The sequence below is a fragment of the Cnephaeus nilssonii genome (assembly GCF_951640355.1).
Source record: "Cnephaeus nilssonii genome assembly, chromosome: 9".
NCBI lineage: Eukaryota > Metazoa > Chordata > Mammalia > Chiroptera > Vespertilionidae > Cnephaeus > Cnephaeus nilssonii.
The window spans coordinates 81,148,594-81,172,133 of record NC_137080.1 but is presented as its reverse complement, the minus strand read 5'-3'; the positions used below and the strand labels follow the sequence as shown (position 1 = coordinate 81,172,133).

Sequence of the window (23,540 nt, the reverse complement as noted above, 5' to 3'; positions counted from 1 at the left end):
GAGAATCACTGATCAGCTGCCTCCTGCACGCCCCGCACTAGGGGTCAAGCCCACAACCCGGGCATGTGCCCTTGACCGAAATCAAACCCAGGACCCTTCAGTCCTCAGGCCGACGCTCTATCCACTGAGCCAAACCGACCAGGGCAAGGTTGCTCTTCCTTTGATCTCCATCCCCAACAGGGGGTGCTTGGGAGGCAATCAATCAATGTCTCTCTCTCCTTCCTCCCTTCCATCTTAAAAAAAAAAAAAATCAATGGAAAAGGTATCCTCAGGTGAATATTAGCATAATAAAACAATATATAAACTTAGCCCTGACCGGTTTGGCTCAGTGGATAGAGCATCGGCCTGCGGACTGAGGGGTCCCAGGTTCGATTCCAGTCAAGGGCATGTACCTTGGTTGCGGGCACATCCCCAGTCGGGGGTATGCAGGAGGCAGCTGATCGATGTTTCTCTCTCATTGATGTTTCTAACTCTCTATCCCTCTCCCTTCCTCTCTGTGGAAAATCAATAAAATATATATTAAAAAAATAAAAATTATATATATATATATATATATATATATATATATATATATATATATATATACTTAGCATATCTAGTAAATGAGAGAACACACGTGAGGAGAGAGGATTTACTATTAATAAATACACTTTACACAAATGGGGCAGAATTTCAGCAAGCATTTTCCAGAGTGAGTTTCTTTGATCCAGTCCCACAAGATGTTAATGATTCTGGGGTCTAAAACACGGGTGAACAAGCGCCAGCCAGCTGCCTACTTTTTTATAGCCCAGAAACTAAAAATGCTGTTTACATTTTAAATAGTTGAGGGTTGGGAGAGGGATCAAAGGAAGAACAACATTTTTGTGACACAAGAAAATGACTTGAAATTCAAATTTCAGTGTCCATAAATTTAGTTTTATCAGAACACAGCCATGCCCATTCTTTTAGGGGTGGCTTAGGCTGCTTCAAAGTACCACAGAAGCAGAGGTGAGTAGTTTCCACACAAATAGAATGGATTTAAGGATATTAACCTAAATTTGGCGTTATTAAATATAATATTCAAATTAGAATGTAAAAATATATGGCATACACAGATAATAAAAAGTTATAACTGAAAATGTAAAGAATTAATGCAAATGAGGTTAACATAAATTTCACTCAAGAGTTGGGACAGCTTGGCAGGCGTGGCTCAGGGGTTGAGCGTGGACCTATGAACCGGGAGGTCACAGTTTGATTCCTGGTCAGGGCACATGCTGGAGTTGCCGGCTCGATCCCCAGTGCGGGGTGTGCAGGAGGCAGCCGATCAATAATTCTCTCTCATCATTGACGTTTCTATCTCTCTCTCCCGTCTCCCTTCCTCTCTGAAATCAATAAAAGTATGTTTTAAAAATATAGTGGGGACAGAGGGCAACGTGAGTAAAGGTAATTACCACGTGGATAAATTATGACATCCCTCGAAACTACTGGAATGCAAATTTGTGCAGCATAACTAAATTAAAGTGATAAGCTCCAACGCTGGCAGGCTTGTGGGGTAAAAGGCACATTAATAGCTTGCTGGTGGCACTTTAATCCAGTCTTTCCAAAGACAATCTGGACATATGCAGCAAGAACCACAAAGCTGTTCATCACTTGTTTCCTGTGATCCAGTAATTCCACTTTGGGGAATACACCTCAAATACCCGTCACCTTTGGGAACAGCCCAAAAAGAAAAAGAGCAATTGGTTTGCACACAGACAACTCATTAGTGCTGCTTGCTTGCAGCAGGAGCAATGACAGCAATCCAAGCGTCCAACGAAAGGAGGATGGCTCAACCGGAGAGGCGGCTATTAGAAACCGTAGGCATGAAGGCTTGAACTGACACGATCATGGGTACCTCAAACTTACTAACACCCATCCAAACTCTGGGTTCCCCAATCCCACCCACTCCTCCCCAGCCTTTCCCTTCAGAGTAATCAGACCACCACAGACTCAACTAAATGACTGCTTTCCTTCAACCCCTTCTGCCCCCATATATCACCATCAATAAACTCTCCCCAAAATCTTTGAAATCTACCTGTTAATCCCCATCTTCACTGACACCACCCCAGAACCGTCATCTCTCCCCTGCACAGCGAAAGATTCCAACCCCTCTCTTGCTTCTATGCTTCCCTAAGTCATTCTCCATGGAGCTGCCAGAGTGATTCATAAAAAAAATCTACCAGTCATTCAAGCCACATTGTCACTCTGCTTCCCACTGTACTCTGGGTGATAGCCTGACACTTTCACACTTTAAGAAGGTCTTGTATGATCTGGCCCAAGTACCTCAACCTCAATCCACGTGCCCTTTGCCCCTATTTGCTGAGCACCAACCACATCGGCCTTCTTTCTATTCTTTGAACATGCAGACTCTTTCTTACCTCTGGGCCATGCCACATTCTGTTCCCTCTTTCTGACATACTCTTCCTTCTGTTCTTGAAGGCTTGTCCTTCTTTTATCTTCCCGGATAAACTATGAACTCCAAGAGGGAGGGACCATAAATAGCCTTTTACTATCACATACCCAGAGTCTAGCAATGCGACATTTAACAGAAGCACCATATAAACATTTGTTAAATATAGGAAAACTAGAAATATATCTCTGTAAGATAACAGAAAATAGCTACACAAGCAAATACATACACATTAGTTTTAGCTATACGTAAGTGAAGAAAAGCAGAACACAAGCAAATACATACACATTAGTTTTACTATATGTAAATGTTTATACAGTCAGAGAACAGAAATGAATTGGGAAGACGCATAAGGAGAATTCCATACCCGTTCTAATCTGCTTTGTAGCTCTCAGTAGTGAGATATGGTTCAAGCTCCAACTGCCCTCTAACTTGTCTAGAATGAATTTTTGTTGTTGTTTTATTTTGTGTTAACCCTCACCTGAGGATATTTTTCCATTGACTTTTAGAGAGAGTGGAAGAGACAGGTAGAGACAGAGAGAAACACGGATGTGAGAGAGACACATCGACTGGTTGCCTCCCACACGAGCCCGGACCAGAGCCGGAAGTCAAGGCTACAACTGAGGTACGAGTTCCGTGACCTTGACCAGAATCGAGCTTGGGACTCTTCAGTCCATGGGCAGACACTCTATCCACTAAGCCAAACGGGCTAGGGCTAGAATGAAGTTAGTTTAGAGCAAGATCCTTCTGGAATTCATTCATCATTTATTGCTTAACTACTAGGTGTCATGGCACTGAACCAGAAACACCAAGATGAATAGCACATTGTCGTCTTTGAGAAGTTGAAATGGAATCGCAGCCTTGGCCCTGAGCACTCCAAATGAGGCAAGAAGCACACCCAAACCCTGTCTGATCTGGTATTTTTCCTGGACCCAGTTTTAACACAAGATTTAAACCCAAAGGAGAGAGAGAAGCCCTGAACTTCTAGAATTAAGGGAAGAGCAAGGAATGACTAATAACCAGTTACATTATTCTGGAAGCCTGTCCCCATTTGCCTTTGAAGCTTTTTCCTCTTTCTCAAACCTCCTACCTCTCCTATAATCCTGATTAAACAAACTTACCTGGCCATACTGAGAATGAAACCAGATAATGGTCTTGTCTCAAAGGTTCTTTGGGAGACCAGAACTCCAACCTCTTTCCCAGAATTGGTGATTAAATTCCCTCTCACCCTTTGCCTTTAGTCTACTCAGTATCTGCAATCTATGAAGAGATATGCCTGAAAGCTTGCTATGGGAGCGCTACCAGGGAAGTCTGATGAACCTCACACAATCACGGAGTTAAAGCAGTTTCTCAGAGACCCGAATAGTTAACAAAGGAAATGCTCACAACCGATGATGCAAACTCATGCCCTAATCCTATACAAATAACCAGGTTGGCAGCAAAGAAAACCTAAAAGGTCTTCAATTTCTCAGGATAAGTGAGTTGAAACCACACTGCTAAGCAGAACCCATGTCACACTGTTACTCACTAAGCAAATATTTTTCAAAATGACCCAAGTAGCAGGAAAGCAAAGTATCCATTCCCTATTTATAACATTTCAGTCTGCAAGCGTATCTTTCCACCTTACCATGGCACCACTGCCCGTCACAGTCACACCATAGGAAAATGCTTGCCAGTGACTCCACGCCCTTCCCTTTCAACCCACACACACACAGGTTGTTCATGCTTTCCAATCGGCTGTTTGGGCTAAAATTCCAAGTGCCATCCTAGGGCAGAAGTGCTCTTTGGATGGCAAGAGAATGTTCAACTCTCGAGTAAAACCATTCCCTTAACAGAAAACAAAATTCCAGTAAATTAAGGTTACTCATCCCCTACCCGCAACTTGGCAGAAACGGCAGTGTGTATGCCGCCACAGTGGCCTAGATTTGAGTCCTCTGTTTAGCAGTTGCCAACTGCTTCACTATAACCTCTCTTACATCTCATTCCTTCTGTGTAAAAGGGGGCTAATAATATACCCCATGGATGTGTAAGATTAACTGAGGTCATTTTTAAAAGGTATTCGACGGTAAGCTATTCAATAGTAAGTATTCAATGAATAGGAGCTAGTAATATCAACATCAGTGATGATTAACATGAACAGCCCCCATAATCCTCCCCTCTGAGTTCTCAGCGCTAAAGCCCTCCTGAATCCACGGCTGCTCCCTTTTGATTGCAGGACTCATGGCCTCACTCCTCTCTCCTAAATCCATGCCAGTCGTCGTCCTCCTCCCAAAACAGTTCTGCAAATGGCTCCAAGTGACTGAGCCACCAAGCAATTCTGGTGGCAGAAGAGCAAATGGAAAATTATAGAAAGATCAGATAATGAGCCTTGCTAGGACTTAGCTTCCTAAGCCCCCTCTCCTGGTTTGTTTGTGTGTTTTTTTTTTCCTTTCTTTTTTCTTGAAAACAAACCCTTAGACATAATTTTCAAATATTCTAAAGAGAAGATGGGGCTATCGCTCAGTGCCCTCACTACCCACCCACACCCTGCCCAGGCCGGCCCTCTCTGAGGTCCCTCTGAGCACAACTTTCCCACCACTGCAAACATCTGTCACCTCCAACACCAGGATGTTGACATGTGAAAACAAAAAATTTAGATAGCCAGAATCTAGGGAGAATGAACCACTCCCGGCAGCCTTTATCACCCCTTGAAAAAGTGAGATCACCACTCTGAATCAACAGCCTAACACCCGTGAGCCCCACCTCCCTCAGTCCCAAACCCAGCACACACGGACATCCGCCAGGTTCCTCCCAGATTATGACCTCTGCCCAGCTCCTCTTGGATCCAGGCTGCAAATGGGAGGTGGTAGGAAAGCCAGGTGGCAGCATTCACGCCAATTTAGGATTCCTGTTTATTTTCCGTATTTAACAAATACTAACACTGGGGCCAGGCCAGTGTTTATTCACGATCTCACCCCTATTCCTAAAGAATCAAAGCTCAGCAGCTGCTCCTCCAGCAGCCACAAAGCCCAGCGTCCAGCTAACGCTAAATGGAGATTCAATTTGGGGACCCTGTTGACTCCTCTGATGGCTCCAGTTTTCATTCTGTCAAGAATGGTCCAGTCCAAGTCTGCTCCAAATGGTCATGGACACATGCCCAGAGGCAGTGAGGCGACCAGGGTTCTTCCTGCCATAGAAGAGAAGCACCTGAATTTGCCAGTGACCTGGCGCCCACCAGAATTTGCCTGACCTGCTTGGGGTTAGAGGGCCAGCAGAGTATTATTGCTTACTGGACTGTAAGCTTTGAAGTATCCATAATAAAAAGTCACTTAGGGGGGTGGAGCGGGGTGGGGGGGTTAAATGTGGAAGAGGGCATAGAGGGGATAAATGGTGATGGAAAAATAAAATAAAAACAAAAAGAGAGAAGTCACTTAGTTCAAGTCTGATGATGTATCTGACCATTTCCCATACCAAAAAAATCCTATATAAGAAAAGCCTAATATGCTAAGTGTCCGACCCTTTGCTCCACCGTCTGACCAGTCGTTACGATGCACACTGACCACTAGAGGGCAGATACTCCGACTGGTAGGTTAGCTTGCTGCTGGGGTCCAGCCGATCGGGACTGGGCAAGACAGGCCGAACACTCCCTAGAGCCCTACCGCAGTCCCTCCCCAGCCTCTAAAAAATTTCTTCTAATTAATTTCCTTTCAATGTGCATGAATCCATGCACCGGGCCTCTAGTAATTTAATAAAGTTTACTTAAGCCAATTAAGTATAGTTTACATGCTTTATAAAGGGCCAGCTGAGTACAACACCAATTTGCAACTTGCCTACAGAGTCTCCAAAGAGGCTTTACCTCTCACCTTCACGGACTGAATCAAGTGTAAAGTTCAAGTGTGATGTCTCCACCTTCTGATCTATGATGCAGAAAGTACACACATCACCTGCTAGAGTCAGCCCAGCAGCTCACACCTACTTGCCCTTATCCAAAAAGGACGTACCCCAAGGAAGGGGCCCTCTGCAAACTGCCCTGGAAAACATGGCATAACCGTGCGTACCAAATCCGGCTGTTTCATAGACTTTGTCCTTAACTCCAGATTAAACCACACTAACATATTAATTTACCCAATTGGTAGATCTCTGCCTACTTAGTCTCGGGGTTTTTCTCCATTTAAGTTAGTACATGTTCCATTAACAAGGAATTTTTTTTTTCTTGTTGATTTTAGTTTGCTTATGTATTTTATTTACACTGGAGGTTTGTTTTTTTCTTTTGGACTGGACCCAAGGCAGATTCATCCATATGCCTTTAGAAACAGTTCGGATAAAAAAGCAAACTTGATCATGTTCTATACATTTGACAACAGGGATGGCGATTCCCGGGCTAAGTCAGAGGTCCTGCATTCCAGTCCAGGCCTGCCTTACCCCTTCTGCTGACTAGAAGCCACTTTCCCTGCGGAGGCTAATGTATGTCCTTCTGAAACTTGGCAGATTTTTCTTCCTCTGACTTGCAGACTAACAGCCAAATTTACTGCAGGTTTTTAAAGATTTTACCATCAATCACATTGTGTGCTTTGCTTTTGGTACATTCATCTGCTGATTCCATTCAAGAGAGTGAAATCCAACCCGCACGACTGATGGCCAGGCACACTCTATATACCATACAAACTGTACATACGGGCAAGATCCAAATCCTTGCTCATCCCCGGTTCCCACTGCCTCTCGCAGAGAACATGTGCAATGTAGGCTGATTGATATGAAAAATAAGTTGCTTTCCCAATCTCGGCTGGTTTATTTCCCCTCCAGGTTGGTTTCCCTTCCAGTTTTCACAATCTAGGATTCTGGAGTTAAGGTACACAAGAAGGAGAAAATCTTTTGGATATAATAGCAGCTCTGATTCAAAGTTCTATCTGAACGTGCCACCAAGTCCAGGTCAGGACTTCAGCCCCCACCCCCCAGACCACTCCATGCCTGCCTAGTCAAACAGCCAAAGTCAAGTGCCAGGATACTGATAATTAACCTTGATAAACGAAGGTCAGGAGCTAGACATTTAGTCACAACGACAGTGACAAACGCTAATACCTGGTGCTTTCTAGGCTAGCACACAGCTGAACAGGTTCTTACAGCAAATGTCCCTCTATCCGGAATTCATGATGCATGCAGAATAGTGCTTTCCAAAATTTCAGACCTCATTTCTTTGTCAATTATGGCTCCCTTCTCTTCAGACTGCCCCACTGCCAACATTCTATCGTCAGTCAAAGCCAGTTCCCTGAGGGCAAAAGATATCTCTGAGTGTGTTGTTTCATTCTAGGCAACCTCTTCTAGGGCATTCCTTAACACTAGTACAAACCCAAAGGTCTCACTTATCTTCTCTACAAACTTTGGGCGGGGAACACATAATATTTTGTCTTTCAGTTTATGGTTGACTTTCCAATATCACGCAGACACAATTCATCAGAGGCAGAAGTGCAAGCAGCAAGAACACCTTCTTCCAAAGGCGCTCATGTAATTTTCATTAATGTTTTGCAACAAATCAAACCACCAGTCTCAGCTTTCCCCCGGTGAGCCTTCTCTGTTGTGACATTTCACCATCTAGCAATTTGGAGTTATGAAATAGAGTGGCACAGGGCTGGGGGGTTAGGCAGTCCTGGGGTCCAGCCCCAGTGCCATCACGGTGAGCTGTGTGGACCAGCACAAACCAATGATGTTTTTGCTGCCTCCATTTTCTCACCTGTAAAACAGAGAGAATAGCACAGGCTCCACAGAGATGTTGAAAGTAAATAAGATACTGTATATAAAGCACCTAACACATCATACTTTTTATATATAATCATGATACAGCATAGTAAAAAGCTAGGAAAATTCCAGGACAAGTGGGATCGGGAAACTAAGATAGTTAAAGATCAGTTTGCAGCCACCTAGGAAATCCTATGCTCCCCTGAACCAAAAATACCTAAAAGTAAATGGTTTGCACTCCTCCCCAACCAGAGGGTAAATAGCTTAAATCACCCTACTCAGGGAGAGATGTAACAGAAACCCAGTTAAGGTCCACTTGCCAACCACACCAAGGACAGACAAATGAAGAGAATAAATATCATTTTGGTACATCAGTATAAAGCTGATGAATATTCTATTGACCCTCCCCTAAGATCTCCCCTAAATATCCAGCCTTTAAAACCCCTGAAAACGAAGATCCCAGGGTGCTCTCCCTCCAGGGAGCCTACCAGTGCCATTCCCTTCTCCCTCTCATTCCCCACAGGAATGCATCTCCTAAACTCCAAGGAACCCCACTAGACTTGCAACCAGGGGAGCACTGGGCAGCAGCAGCTCTTCCCAGGCTAAACCCCTGAACCTGTCTCCAAGGCCCCCTTTTCTCTGACTTCCCAGTGAGCCAAAGCTGCCCAGGCTCGGCTCTCCTGTTGCTTCTTCTATGCCCTTCCTTGTTTCATTGCCCTAAGTGTATTTTTTCTGTGGACAATAAATTCTTGCTTGCTTTTCTACACCGGAGGTCTCACTATCCCACCAGTAACAATCCTCAGTTTATTTTGTTCATTAGATTCCAGGTATGAATGAGATCACACGAAACTCATCTTTCCCTGACTGGCTTATTTCACTGAGCATAATACTCTTCAGATCCCTCCATGTTGTCTCAAAGAGTAAGAGATCTTTCTTTTTTACTGCTGCCTAGTATTCCATGGTTTAAATGAACCACTGCTTTTTTATCAACTTGTCTACTGATGGGCACCTGGGCTGTTTCCAGATCTTAGCTATTGTAAATTGTGCTGCTATGAACATAGGGGTGCACACATTCTGATCGGTGTTTTGGGTCTCTTAGGATATATTACTAAAAGTGGGATCACTGGGTCAAGTGGCAATTCCACATATACTTTTTTGAGAAAATTCCATAGTTTTCCAGGATGGCTACACCAGTCTGCATTTCCACCAGCTGTGTACTAGAGATCTCTTTTCTCCACATCTTCACCAGCACTTGTCATTTGTTGACGATAACCATTCTGACAGGTGTGAGGTGATACTTCATTGTCCTTTTAATTTGCATCTATCTAATGATCAGTGACTTTGAGCATTTTTTTCATGTCTCTTGGCCATCTGTAAATCCGCTTTGAAAAGGTGTCTATTTAGGTCCTTTGCCCATTTTTTAATTGGATTGTCTTCCTTTTGTTAAGCTGTATGAGTTCCTTATATATTTTGGATATTAACCATTTATCAGATGTATCATTGCCAAATATGTTCTCCCATATCGGGGGCACACTTTTCAATTTGTTGATGGTTTCTTTTGCTGTACAGCTTTTTATTGTTGTGTAGTCCCATTTGTTTATTTTCTCCTTAGTTTCCTTTGCCCTAGGAGATGTATCCATAAACATACTGCTATAAGAGATGTCTGAGATTTTGCTGCCTATGGTTTCTTCTAAGATTTTTATGGTTTCACAACTTAAAATTGTCTTTTATCCATTTTGAGTTTATTCTTGTGTATGGTGTAAGTTGGTGGTCTAGTTTCAAATTTGGCATGTATCTGTCCAATTTTCCCAACAGCATCTATTGAAGAGAGTATCTTGACTCCACTGTAGCCTCCTTTGTCAAATATTAACTGAGCATAATGGCTTGGGTCAATTTCTGGGGTCTGTGTTCTGTTCCATTAATCTATATGCCTGTTCTTGTGCCAGTACCAGGCTGTTTTGATTATGGTGGCTTTGTAGTATAACTTGATATCTGGTATTGTGATCCCTCCAACTTTATTCTTTTTTCTCAAGATTGTTGTGACTATCTGGGGTCTTTTTTGGTTCCATATAAATTTTTGGAGTGTTTGCTCTAGATCTGTGAAATATACTATTGGTATTTTAATAGGGATTGCTTTGGGTAGTATGTGCATTTTAATGATGTCAATTCTACCAATCCATGAACACAGTATATTCTTACACTTGTTTATATCTTCCTCTATGTCTTTTTTCAACGTCCTGTAGTTTTCCTAGTACAAGTCTTTTACCTCCTTGGTTAAGTTTATTCCTAAGTATCTTAACTTTTTTGTTGCAATGGTAAATGGTATTGTTGGTTTAGTTTCTCTTTCTAAGAATTCATTATTGGTATATGAAAAAGCCATCAATTTTTGGGTGTTAATTTGTATGCCACTACATTGCCAAATTCTTTTATTAAATCTAGTAGTTTTTGGTGGAGCCTTCAGGGTTTTCTATGTACAATATCATGTCATCTGCAAGTAATGAGTTTTACTTCCTCCTTTCCAATTTGGATGTCTTTTATTTCTTGTCTGATCACTGTGGCTAGGACTTCCAGTACATGTTGAATAAGAGTGGTGAAAGTGGAAATCCCTGTCTTATTTCTGTTCTTATGGGAAATGGTTTTAGTTTTTTGCCAACTGAGTATGATGTTGTCTGTAGGTTTGTCAAATACAGCCTTTATTTTATTGAGATATGATCCCTCTATTCCCACTTTGCTGAGTTTTTATCAAACATGGATGTTGGAATGTGTTGAATATATTTTCTGTGTCTATTGATAATATCATGTTTTTTCTCTTTCACTTTGTTTGAGTATATCACATTTATTGATTGGTGAATATTGTACCAGCTTTCCATCCCTACAATAAATCCCACTTGGTCATGGTGTATGATCACTTTAACATATTGGTGGATCCTATTTGCTAATATTTTGTTGAGGATTGCTCATCAGGGATATTGGCCTGTAATTCTCTTTCTTTGTAGTGTTTTTATCTGGTTTTTGGAATTAGGATAATACTGGCCTTGTAAAGAGAGCTTAGAATCTTCCCTTCTCTTTAATTTTTGTGAATAGTTTGAGAAGGATGGGTGTTAGATCTTCTTTGTTTGGTAAAATTCACCTGGGAAGCCATTCAGTTCGGGATTTTTGTTTGCTGGGAGATTTTTTATTACTGCTTCTATTTCATTAGTTAGTCTATTCCGGTTTTCTGACTCTTCCTGATTCAGTTTTGGAAGATTGAATGCTTCTATGAATTTGTCCATTTCACCCAGACTGTCTAATTTGTTGGCACATGGTGTTCATAGTATTTTTTTTTTACAATCCTTTGTATTTCTATGATGTCAGTTGTTACTTCACCTCTTTCATTTCTGATTTTATTTGGGTCCTCTCTCTTTGTTTTTTGATGAGTCTGGCTAACAGTTCACCAACCTTGTTTATCTTTTCAAAGAACCAGCTCTTGGTTTCATTGATTTTTTGCAATGTTTTTTAAAGTTTCTATGTCATTTATTTTTGCTCTAACCTTTATTATTTCATTCCTTCTACGTACTCTGGGTTTTTCTTGTGGTTCTCTTTCTAATTATTTAAATTGTAGGGTTAAATAGTTTATTATTAATTTTTCTTGGTTTTCTTGAGGTAGGCCTGTAGTGCTATGAACTTCCCTCTCAGGACTGTTTTTGCTGCATCTCAGAGATTTTGGGTTGTTGTGTGTTCATTTCCATTTGTTTTTAGGAATTTTTTTATTTAATTCTTGATCTCCTTGCTAACCCATTCATTGCTTATTAACATGCTATTTATCCTCCATGTGTTTGAATGTTTTTGATTGTTTTTACTATAGTTGATTTCTAATTTAATTCCACTGTGATTTGAGAAGATGCTTGATGTTTTCAATCTTCTTGAACTTGTAGAGATTTGTTTTGTGTCCTAACATGTGGTCTATCTTTGAGAATGAACCATGTGCACTTAAGAAGAATGTATATTCTGCAGCTTTGGAGTAAAATGTTCCATAAATGTGAATCAAATTCATCTGATCCTGTGTATTGTTTAGAGCCACTGTTTCCTTATTAAGTTTTTGTCTGGAAGATCTATCCAGTGAGGTCAGTGGGGATGTTAAAGTACTATACCATGACTGTATTGCTGTCAATCTCTCCTTTAAAATCCTCTAGAAGTTTTCTTATATATTTAGGTGCTGCTATTTTGGGTACATATATGTTTACCAGGATTATATCTTCTTGTTGTATCTATCCCTTTAGTATTATGTAGTGACCTTTGTTGTCTCTTGCAATGGCCTTCATTTTTAAATCTATTTTGTCAGATGTGAGTATTGCTACTTGAGCTTTTTTTTTTTTTCCATTTGCATGGATATATTTTTTAATCCCTTCACTCTCATCCACTGTGAGTCTTTTGTTCGGAGGTGGCTCTCTTGTAGACAACAAATAATTGGGTCATATTTTTCTTATTCATTCAGCTACCCTATATTTTTTTTGCTTGGAGCATTTAACCCATTTAAATTTAAGGTTATTATTGATAGGTACTTATTTATTGCCATTTTAATTCTGTATTCCTAGGGGTTCTCTCTCTCTCCCTCTCTCTATTTCTTCTTCTCATTACAGCAGTCCCATTAGCATTTCTTGCAGTGCTGATTAGGTGGTGATAAACTCCTTAGCCCTTTGTGTCTGGGAAGCTCTTTATTTCACCAACTATTTTGAATGATAGCCTTGTTGGATATAGTAATCTTGGTTTCAGATCCTTGCTATTCATTAAATTGAATACTTCATGCCATTCCCTTCTGGCCTGTAGAGTTTCTGATGAAAAATCAGCTGTCAGCCTTATGGGAGCTCCTTTGTAGCTAGCAAATTACTTTTCTCTCTGTCTTTAATATTTGGCATTTTAATTATGATGTGTCTGGGAGTGGGTGTGTTTGGGTTCTTCTTGCTTGGGACTCTCTGTGCCTCCTGAACTTGTGTAACTTTCTCCTTCATCAGGTTAGAAAAGTTTCTGCCATTATTTTGTCAAACACATTCTCTATCCCTTGTTTTCTTCTCCTTCTCTCCCTCTTATTATGTGAATATTGTTACATATCCTGTTGTCCCACAGCTCCCTTGAGCTGTCCTCCTATTTAATTGTTTTTTATTTTTGGTTCTCTGATTGAGTGGTTTTTTTCCTATCCTGTCTTCTAATTCACTGATCTGATCTTCAGCTTCTTCTAATCTGCTGTGTATTCCTTCCAATGTGTTCTTTTAGTGCTATGTCATTATTTATTTCTGACTGTTGTTTTTTTCATAGTTACTATATCTCTTCTCATGCTGTTGAGCATCTTTGCCATCATTATCCTAAGCTCTGTATCTGAAATTTCTTATCCCCACTTCGTTTAGCTTTTCTTCTGGAGAATTCTTATTCTTTCATCTAGGAGTTGTTATTCAGGCTGGATTAGCCTCAGGCTATTGACCACAGGGTGGGGCAAGAGGTCTTCCATTTTGGCTGCCTGTATGGGTTTGTATCTATGTATTAGGTAGATCTGCTACAACTCTCAATCTCTAGTGCAGGACAATGTCAGACATTGTTGGTTACTGACCCTGAGTACCCTGTTTGGACCTAGGAGCAATCCATAGCTTGTGGTTCCTTCTGCTGGGGCTGCGTGTCTTTGGAAAGGACCAAGATGGACGCCAATGTCTGCTTTTCTTAGCCCAGAGCCCCAAAGGAGATCAGGCAAAGTCTCAAAGCCTCCAGAGATCTGCCTCTGCCTGCAGTCTGATTGTCAGGGTGGGGCAAGAGGTCTTCCAGCAGGCAAAAACCACCTGGGTAGCAAAGGTCCACAGAGAAAAATGTCCTCCGCAGCGTAAGGGAATGAATCAGCACAGAAAACCAGGGTGGCTACCCTCCAAAGCCCCCAACCCTGGACTCTCCTCACACAGCTCCAGTCCACTCTGCCCTCCCTCTGGCGGAGCCAAAGGTGAGTGGCTACATACACAATTTTGTGCTTTGGCCCTTTAAGAGGGTGCCTGCATTTCCAGCCATCTCTTGCTGGCAGATAGCAACCCTGTTGCTTTTCACAGCCACATGTTTTGTGGGCACCTTTCCCAGTTCTGGCTCTCTGGGCTGGGGAGCCCAGCTTGGGTTTTAGACCCCAGAGTTCTCAGTAGGAACCCCCCACAGCTGAGATATCTCTCCGGACCTTCAGCTGCTATCTGGGGGAGCCTGGCCGGCCCTTTCGCATCTCCACACTTCCTGCCAGTCTCCATGCAGTCTCCACTTTTCGCCCTTGGTTATCAGGGTTCTCTCCAGCTAGTCTTCAGTTGATTTTTCAGGGTGTTTTTCTCTGTATTTTAGTTGTATTTCCAGTTTGGTCCTGGGAGAGTGTCAGTGTAGCGTCCACTTACTCCGCCGCCATTTTTAAGACTCCGGGTTCATTACTTTTTAATCTAACTGCAATGTATGGGTAAGGTCACTAACCTCCCACTTCCTTCAGGAGCATCCTGAGCACCTGACAGATTTACCTGGGCTCTGGGTCCTGGTGCCTGTCATTTTCTGTAGCCACAAGAATCCAATGGGATAAATAATCCTTAGAACGATGTCATAAGATCATTTTATACTTTAACAACACCTGTCCTGAGCACTGGATCTTGCAGAGTGGGGATGTTAAAAATAAGATATTGCTCCCCACCCTGCTTGTGGGTTACAGCACAGCCAGCCCCTCGTAACTCGGATACACCCTCTCAGTCACACTGTGGGACAAAGGGATCAACCCCAGGCCACTCCATGAATTGAGTAAGAGCCTTTCTATTATAGTTAGCAAGAGACCAAGGACTCCTCTTTTAGTTAACAGCTTGAGATTGCTTCTAAGCTCTGCTATAAATTTCACTTTTTAAAGAGATAGCCAATTTTAAATCTCAGGTCTTCAGTTACAAGTCTTTACATACTAAGTTTAGTAACTTAGGAAAAGGAGCTGGGGTCTTTCTCATTTGGTTAAAGCAACCTATAGACTTAGATTACATCAAGACCTTACTTTAAGCACCTAACTCATACTAACAGGTAAAATAAATGAAATATTACATTGACTTAAGAGTTAATCTAGGAGTAGAATCTATGAGGAGAATAATAATTAGGTGTGTCGGTGGGACAGATACACATGGCGGGGTAGAATAGTAGATCTAAGGTGGACAAGGAGGATAGAGCTAACTCCAATGATGGTAAGGTTACTAATATGGATTTAGATGGGTTTCTCTCCACACCAAGACTGTCAATCCAGGTTTACTGTTTGAAAGGGCCCCCTCCTGCTCCTTATCCACACTTGTTTCACGGACAGAAACCTTCACTTTGTCATTACTATAAATGGGCAGAAAAGAGTCTCTGAAGGGAGACTGGTACTTGCTTCATTATAAATGCTAACAGCACCAAACTTCCTTTAATCTCTCTCTTCCCCTTAAAACACACACTCCCACAGGGAACCAGAGTGTCTGTAGGATGAATTCCAGGCCATAGCAACTGCACTGCCCTGGGATCTAAGCAGATCTTGGCTGACCAGGCATTAAACCCTTTCCAGGAGGAGACAGCAAGCCTGCCTTTAGGCTTTTTGTTTTTGTTTGTTTGTTAGCTAAGAATCTCCATCTTCTCTGCAGAGACAAAAAGATAGGCATGGGAAGCTTATGGTGGCTCCAAAAGGCATTTTCTTCACCTAACTCGCTCCCTCCCCTCTAACATTTGGAAAGAAAAGGAAGGGATCTGGGGGAGTTTGGGATAAGTTTTGGGTCAAGGGTAGTTTCAGGCTTCGACCAAGTAAGTGATCGAGGACTAGGTTTAGGGCATGCCTTAGAGCTACATGCAGTTTATGTCCCGAAGAAGGAACCTGCCCACCCTGCAGGGTCACCAGCCTGGCCGCAGGTAAAGGAGGGATAGACAAGACTGGATAAAATTCATCTTCCTTTATGCAGTTCTCTCTCCCCCGCTTACCCCACTCAAGTGCCAGCTCTCTGGCTGGCTGAGAGCCGGCGCTCTGGAGGCGCCTGACAGTGGGTCTAAGGGTTCTATGTTCTTGGCGGGCAGAACCTGGGACCCACCCGAGCCCAGGAGCAGAGGCGGGGGAGGGGTGGCTTGCGCCCTGCGGGGGAATGCTAGGCGCGGTGCACCGGGCGGGCGGGCGGTCTCCAGCGTCCGGCGCACCGGTACCAATCTCCCACTGCGGTAGCATCCCGACATGACACTGCAGCTGCAACAAAGCGCCGCCGGCCCTCAGCGCCCCACACCGCAGCCGCGGGCCCACGCCACCCGGAGAGAGCAGCGGCCAGAGGCTGGGGAGGGGGGGAAGGTGGAGCACGAGGGGGTCGAGTAGGGGGAAAGCCCTGAAATGCGCAGGAAGCCCGCACCTCTAGCGCCTCCTCCAACGAAGCCCGATTGCAAGGAAAATAATTCGCCTTCATTCCCTAGTCCCAGCTGAGCCCTGCGACTCCGCCAAATGACGGGTCGGAGCCCTCCGGTGTGTTGCCCTCCCTTGCAAGCCCCCTAACCCAGGCGCCTGACGCCGCGCCCCCCGCAGTCCACGCCCGAGGACCCGCCCCGCTCCCGGCGAGCTGCGCCTGCTGCTCCCGCGCGGCCGCAGCCCGCGGTCCTCCGAGCGAGCGCTTACCAGGAGGAGGAAGCTCGCGATCATCGTGGCTCCGGCGAGGCGGCTGCAGGAGTCGAGGACGGTGCTGCCGCTCGCAGAGATCCCCATGGCCGAGCCGGGGACTCGCAGGGGCGCCGGGAGCGCGTGGCTCTCCGGCAGCTGGAATCGGCGGCTGCTTCTGCCCAGCGCCGCATCCACCGCCGCCTCCCCGGCCGGGAGCCCATCTACCTCCAACACCCCATATGCACTGCGGCGGCCGGGCGGCCGGGCCGTTGGGCACAGGAGGGAGGCGGCGACGGAGGCTCTCGGGGTGTTCAGCACCTGCCCAGCGGCGCGGCCGCCCGGGCGGGGAGAGACAGCCTCGGCTGCAACCGGCGCCTCCCCGTGCTCTCCTCCGAGAGCGGCTGCGGAGAACCAGGGGAGAGGGCTGGGCGCGAGAGAGCAAAGAAACAACTTCCCATAGCGAAGCTTCCAGGCACTGCCAACCACCCTCCTCCGCTGCCTGCACCCGCCAGCGAGGGACTAAGTCGGTGGCCGCCGGGCGTGGGGACACACGTGGTGGCGCCGAAGGGGCGGAGGATCGGCCCTTTGTGACGTCACCCGGGAAGAGGAGGGTCTCTTTGTAGGATCCGAAATGGGAAGGCTTTCCCGGTGGAGCCAGGAGGGAGAGGGTGCCCCTTGGCGTTCGCTGAAAAAACTGCAGCTGCTTTCGGACCCGAGGAAAAACGCTGCGAGGGCATGCACACCCAAGACCACAAACAAGCCCTTTTTCCTAGGGTGATTCTGAGTAAAGGATACCTGCCACAGGCGCCTTTCTATTGTTTCTGACCCAAAGATTTAAAACAGCCGTCGAACAGAAGCACTTGGATCAACTGCGTGTCAAAAAGAGACTAGTGAGTTGGTTCTCAAACTTGGCTGCGTTTTAGAATCACCTGGACAATTAAAACCTGTACTGTATACCGAGACCCGGTCCCACCCAGGGATTCTGATTTAATCGGAGCTGGGTGTGGCCTGGGCATTTGGAATTTTAATAGTTCTCCAGGTGATTTTAATGGGGGCCGAACTTGGAAAACTTCCGGGCTAACGAATGCAGCTAAGGAAATCCAGGGTACGGATTCCAAACCCCCAGGCCCTGCAGTTGGCTCCATGGAGGGTCCCCGGGAGGCCTTGGAAATCCTTGGAATGGTGGGCAGGTGCATTTTCCCAATTAAAGCACCCAGAGTTTTTTAATCAGATTGTCATCGAGATAAGAAACACCACCCCACCCCCAGAAAAGGTATTTTAAAATGTTTCAGTCGGGTTCCAAATGTCTTCGTGCATGTGGATGGGTAGAAAGAAAGGTAGCATCCTGCTTCAGAGCAGCCAGAGCATCGTCCTGGATGGCTGGCATCCCCCACATTGCTGGATGTGAGAGTGGTACAGAATACGAAGAAGCTAGGAACATTTCAGGACAAGTGTCTAGAACTTAGTTATTCATCATTCCTCTCCTTCGATCTGTCACCAACACCTGCTAGTTCTATCTTAATTCTAACCTATCCCTATCCCCCCCCCCCCTCCTCTTCTATAGCCCCTCTGCTCTGGTCTAGGCCGCTTACGTAGATGGTTACATAAACCTCAAGATTGGCATCCCTGTCTCGCCTTTTGCCTGGACTTCTCAATCCTTAATCTCCTCTTCAGACCCGAAGGAAAATGAACTTTTTAGAACCCAGATCTAATCGTGTCACTCCCTCGCCCAAAGCCAAACAAACACGTACAGATGTGGCACCTCGAGCCTTGATTTCCCATATCCCAGCTTAGTTTCCCATCCCCACTACCTGCCAATCCTTGTGAACTGTGGGTTCCCATACTAATCCCATTAGATCATTGTTCCTTAACTACCTGGTCCCTTAACTACCTGGTCCCTGTCATACTTCCAGGCTTGTGTTAGGTGTTATTTTCTTTTCATTTTCCCTCCTCTGCTTATTGACTTCTCACGAATCCACCCTTTAAGACCAAACTCAAATGCTACCTCATCTGAGAAGCTTTTTCTAATGCCCTCTCTTCACTTTCTCTACCCTTATTTGAAAAGGCTTCGTTGTTCCTCCCTCTAGTTCCCCCCCCCCCCCACGGGTCTCTGTTATAGCATGTATGACATTATACCAGGGTTCATTTACCTCTCTGTGTCCTTGAGCAGACTTTGAGTTCTTTGGGGCCGAAGTCCGTGTTTTAATCATCTTTATATCTCCATACTTGAGATTCAAGATGTTTACCTGGCTCAATAAATATTTGCTGAATGAAACAAACTTGGGAAGTTTGATAAGCAGTGGAATAGTTAACACACCTGGTACACCTTTTCATTTTCCAAGTCTTACTTCAAACATCCCGAGTTGTGTTATGAAAACAATAACACGTTTAATCTTGTATGTTACCAAAGTGCCATTTCCCAGACTGGGGTTAAACAACTGGCCTGCAGCTCTGTTTCCTTAGGAGAATTCATTTAAGAACTTGCTGTTCTTTGGCCTGAGGAGTAGCAGCCAGTCAGTAATAGATTGCAAGATTAAGTGCACGAGCATGAGTTCGACCAAGTCTCCATGGTGACAAGGCACTCACAGGTAAGATGAAATGGGAACAGAATTGCAAAGCTGGAAGGATTTCAGGAACTTCCTTTTCTCTGGGATGACAACAGAGGGATAATTTGAAAAATAAAGTAAAATAGCCAATCCTTTGAAGGCATGACATATTTGTCTCATTCCCAAGAACAGTGGGGTAATTAAATTGTTTTTCCCTTTGCAGGAGAGAACCTGCAGTATTGTGAAAAGAGGAACTCATCTTGAATTGCCTGTTATCCACGTGCATTAGAAATCCACACCTGTAATGTTTTCATTTTGCCACAAGCTTTTTCCACTCAGAGTCCTGAATCATTTCTCACTTGATGGGAGAGCTGATGAGAAAATAGACCTCGTTTAATAGTTTAATGGAAAGATAATGGGTTTTTTTGAGCCACCAGATACGGAGCAAATCTCCCTTGTATTACTTAATTCGGTAGGTTTAGGCAAGAACCTTGCTATCTTTTTTGTTTGTTTGTTTTTTGTTTGTTTGTTTCTCCATTTATAAGACAGTAAAAACTGTCTCATGGTGATAGTATGAGGAATAAATGAGGTACAATATGTAAAATTCCCCACACTGCACTTGTCTTTTAGTATGTACTCCATAAATTAATTCTTCTTCTCCAATCCCCTTTGGAGATGATAATCTTTCATGAGTTACTTTAGAGAAGAAACATTAGGTTTAACCTTTTGCACTCGGATGTTGAGTGTGACTCAACACGGTTAGCATTAGAATAAAGGAATCGAGAAAGAAGCAAGCAAGTGCAAAGGGTTAAAAGTTTGAAATTTCTTCAGACACACATTAGAATTTGGGGTTAAGATGGTTAGAAAAATTGCTTACCTGATATGCAATATAGTGTCAAGAAAAAGTAGTGGTTGGGCGCTCTGATTTCTGACCTTGGCTCAGACATTAGAAGTCTGAAGAAGTGTGAATTTGAAGAAGTCACTGCACTTCTCTGCATTTGTTCGAGTGTTTTTTTTAAGCTTCCCAATGTACAAAATGATAAATGTGGGTCAAGCGATCTTTTATTATCCTTTCTATGACTGAAGTTCCTGGATTCTAATTGGCTCATGTAAAATACTTTCTCCTGGTGATGAGGAGTTGAAATTGTTTGAAATAGGAAGGCAGAGAAGATTGAAGAAGTGAGAATTTGGGGAGGAGGAGGTCCAAGCAGATGCTGGGAGATGTGGAGGGAGCATGGAATACAATTAACTTGTGTTTAGGAGTCGTCTGTCCAGTTTGGGAATCATGGAGTCCTTGGGTTTTCCACATTTCTCACTTGCTCCCTCTGACTGATCTCCTTTCATCCACTCAATCACCAAGTATTTATGGAGGGCAGGCTTTGGCTTAGCTCATGTTGTGGCAGAATGCACAGGAAAACGATCAGCCAGCACTCCGAGGGAGGAACGTTTAACCTTTATTTTGCCTATCTGCTAGTCCAGGGGAATTCGGATCCAAAGCCTGAACTGAACGAGTGGGGAGACTCTGACCTATATACCGATATCTCCTCCTGTGGCGGGCCCCTGAGGGTCCCCACAGCTCCACCTCCTATGGCGGGGGCCCTGGGGTTAGGCTCTGCAGCTCCACCCAAGTCAGTCTGAGTGGGGAAGTAAGACTACAGTTTTAACCAGATACTGAACTAGGTTGCAAGGGCCCCCCACCCCCATTTTCCTTTTCACTAAGAGGCAGGGTTGCAGACAGCACATCAAGCAAGTTCTCTGCTTTCCAGAAGTTTCCATAAAATCAGCTAGATGAGATGAACATACATGAAAGCCTACAGGATCAGACTGTAATTTAGTGCTGAGATGTGTGGCCTGAAATGTCCAGGTATAGAAGAAGACTGTTGAAGTTTTGATTACTTGGAGAAGGTTGGAGAGGATGTTCCCCAAATGGGGAAATTTGTATTGGGATTAACTGGTTGGGTTTCTGAGCCAGGAAAGCAACACAAGCAAAGGCACAGAGACAAGGAAGACATGATATTGCCATTTCTAGCTCTAAGACCAAACACCCTTATAGAACTAGAAGCTCAGTGCCGAGAAATCGTGCAGCCCCACCCACCCGCTCGCCCACTCACAGCCCCTCCCACCCACCCACTCGCCCGCCTGCTGCCCTGCCGCACTCACAGCCCCTCTCACCCACCGCTGCCAGCCTTGCTGTAATCAGAGCCTGTGGGCCATACCACGTGAGCTGTGGGCTGGAGGGAGGGACCAAGAGGTACTCCATGTACCTGCTGGTGACCGGTCTTTGGTCGTTATGGTGTTATGGCATTACGGCCGCTTGCTTTTTATAATATAGATAGTAAGAAGCTAGAAAAATTCAAGGACAAGCAGATTATGTAGTTTAACAGCAGTTTGCAGCCACCAAGTAAATCCTATCTTCCCTAATCCCAGGGCACTTAAGAGTAGATGGTTTGCACTCCTCCCTAACCACAGGGTAAATGGCTTAAGTCACTCTACTCAGGGAGACAGATAACAGAAACCCAATTAAGGGCTATTTGCCAACCACACCCAAGGGCAGACAAATTAAGAGAATAAATCTCATTTTGCTGCATCAGTATAAAGCTGACGAATATTCTAGTGACCCACCCCTAAGACCTCCCCCAAATTCCCAGCCTTTAAAACCCCTGAAAATGAAGGTCCCAGTGTGCTCTCCCTCAGGGGAGCCAGACCTTGCCATTTTCTTTCCTCGCTTCTTCTTCTCCCCGCTCAGGCACATATCTTCTAAACTCCTAGGGACTCCAAGAGACTTGCAACCAGGGGAGCAATGGGCAGTGGCAGCTCATCCCCTTGAACCTGTCTCCAGGCCCCCTTTTCTCTGCCTTCCCAGTGAGCCAAACAGCCCAGCATAGGCTCTCCTGCTACTTCTTCTACGCCCTTCCTTGTTTCCCTGTCTTAAGTGTGTTTTTGTTGTGGTCAATAAATTCTTGTTTGCTTTTCTACACTCTGCCTCTTGATTAAAATCTTTCTTTCAAGAAGACAAGAACCGAGGTCTCCGGTAACACCCTGTCCTTCCCCAGCCCCCTTCAGCCCTGCTGAGCCTGCCCTGTGTCTTCCCCATGGTTTCTGATCTATCTACCTCTCCCTGCTCTTCCAGTCTGTCCTCTCTCCTCCTTTTGTCACTTCATTTGCCCCAGAAGTGTTCACCAGGTGGCCTAGCATCCTCACCATACAACCTTTATTTTGGCAGAAACCCTGTCTTCATTTTCTCACATCAGTGTTGGTAAAGAAGTCCTGAACATGCTAACAACTCCATGCTGTCCTACCTCAGCCCCATCCTCATTGCTCAGCAGCAATCATGCTTTTCTCTTTTACTTCTATTTTCCTCAAATCCGCTCTCTCCACCAGATAAGCTTGACATCTTGGCTGTGCAATGAAGCTTCCTTCCTCACAAGTCTGAGTCATTATTGAGAAATGAATCGGGAGCCGAAAACCAGGATTACAGGCTTTATTAGGGGAAAGAGACCTGCCGGGCTGTCTCGCAAGGGGAGAACAGCAACACGTGCAGAGATGAACATGCCTTTTGAGTGGAGGAATGGGAAGGAAGGGGGGCTTAGTGTACTTGGCACGCGCTGATTGTTGGCTTAATGTATGGTCCATATAGGAACAAGGGCTTAAGGTATTTGGCAGGTGTTGATTGGTGGTTCAATGTACACTGAGTGACCAGATTTTTATGATCTCTGAATACATAATAATCTGGCCACTCAGTGTATATCCTATATAATAAAAGGCTAATATGCAAATTGTCCCCTCGACCAGAAGTTCGACCAGCAGGCAGGCTGGCCAACCGCCCATGTCCCCTTCCCCTGGCCAGGCTGGCCGGACCCTACCCATGCACGAATTCATGCACCTGGCCTCTAATACTCTAATATATGTATACTGAGTGGCCAGATTATTATGTGTTCAGAGATCATAATAATCTGGCCATTCAGTGTATAGTCCATATAAGGTACATGCTTAGTCACTCAGGTATTTCTGGGCTGCAGGTTACGTCATACTCCGCCCACCAGTTGGGGGAAGGGAGAATCTATCAATTATCTTTCCTTTCCTTTTTCTTTTTTCCATTTCAGTGGTTGAAGCACTAGTCTTTCTTGCCAGGACTGAAGCTTCCTTTTATGATCTTGAGTTCCCTGCTTCTGCCTTCTCTAAGATTGCAACTCCTTTTCTCCCTGCATCTTAAAAATCTCTTTTCTTTTCCCTCATCTATAGG

The 23,540-nt window shown here is 44.5% G+C and overlaps 1 protein-coding gene across 1 annotated transcript in view; it reads right to left on the bottom strand.

The window, feature by feature from the left end:
• TNFRSF21 (TNF receptor superfamily member 21) overlaps positions 1 to 17,050 on the bottom strand; it is a 70,438-nt gene extending 53,388 nt beyond the window's left edge. Inside the window, exon 1 of the mRNA XM_079780150.1 lies at positions 16,770 to 17,050. Coding sequence (XP_079636276.1) covers positions 16,770 to 16,856 — 87 coding nt within the window. The 5' untranslated portion in view covers positions 16,857 to 17,050. The remainder of the gene's footprint in view (positions 1 to 16,769) is intronic.
• Positions 17,051 to 23,540: the final 6,490 nt, after the last annotated feature.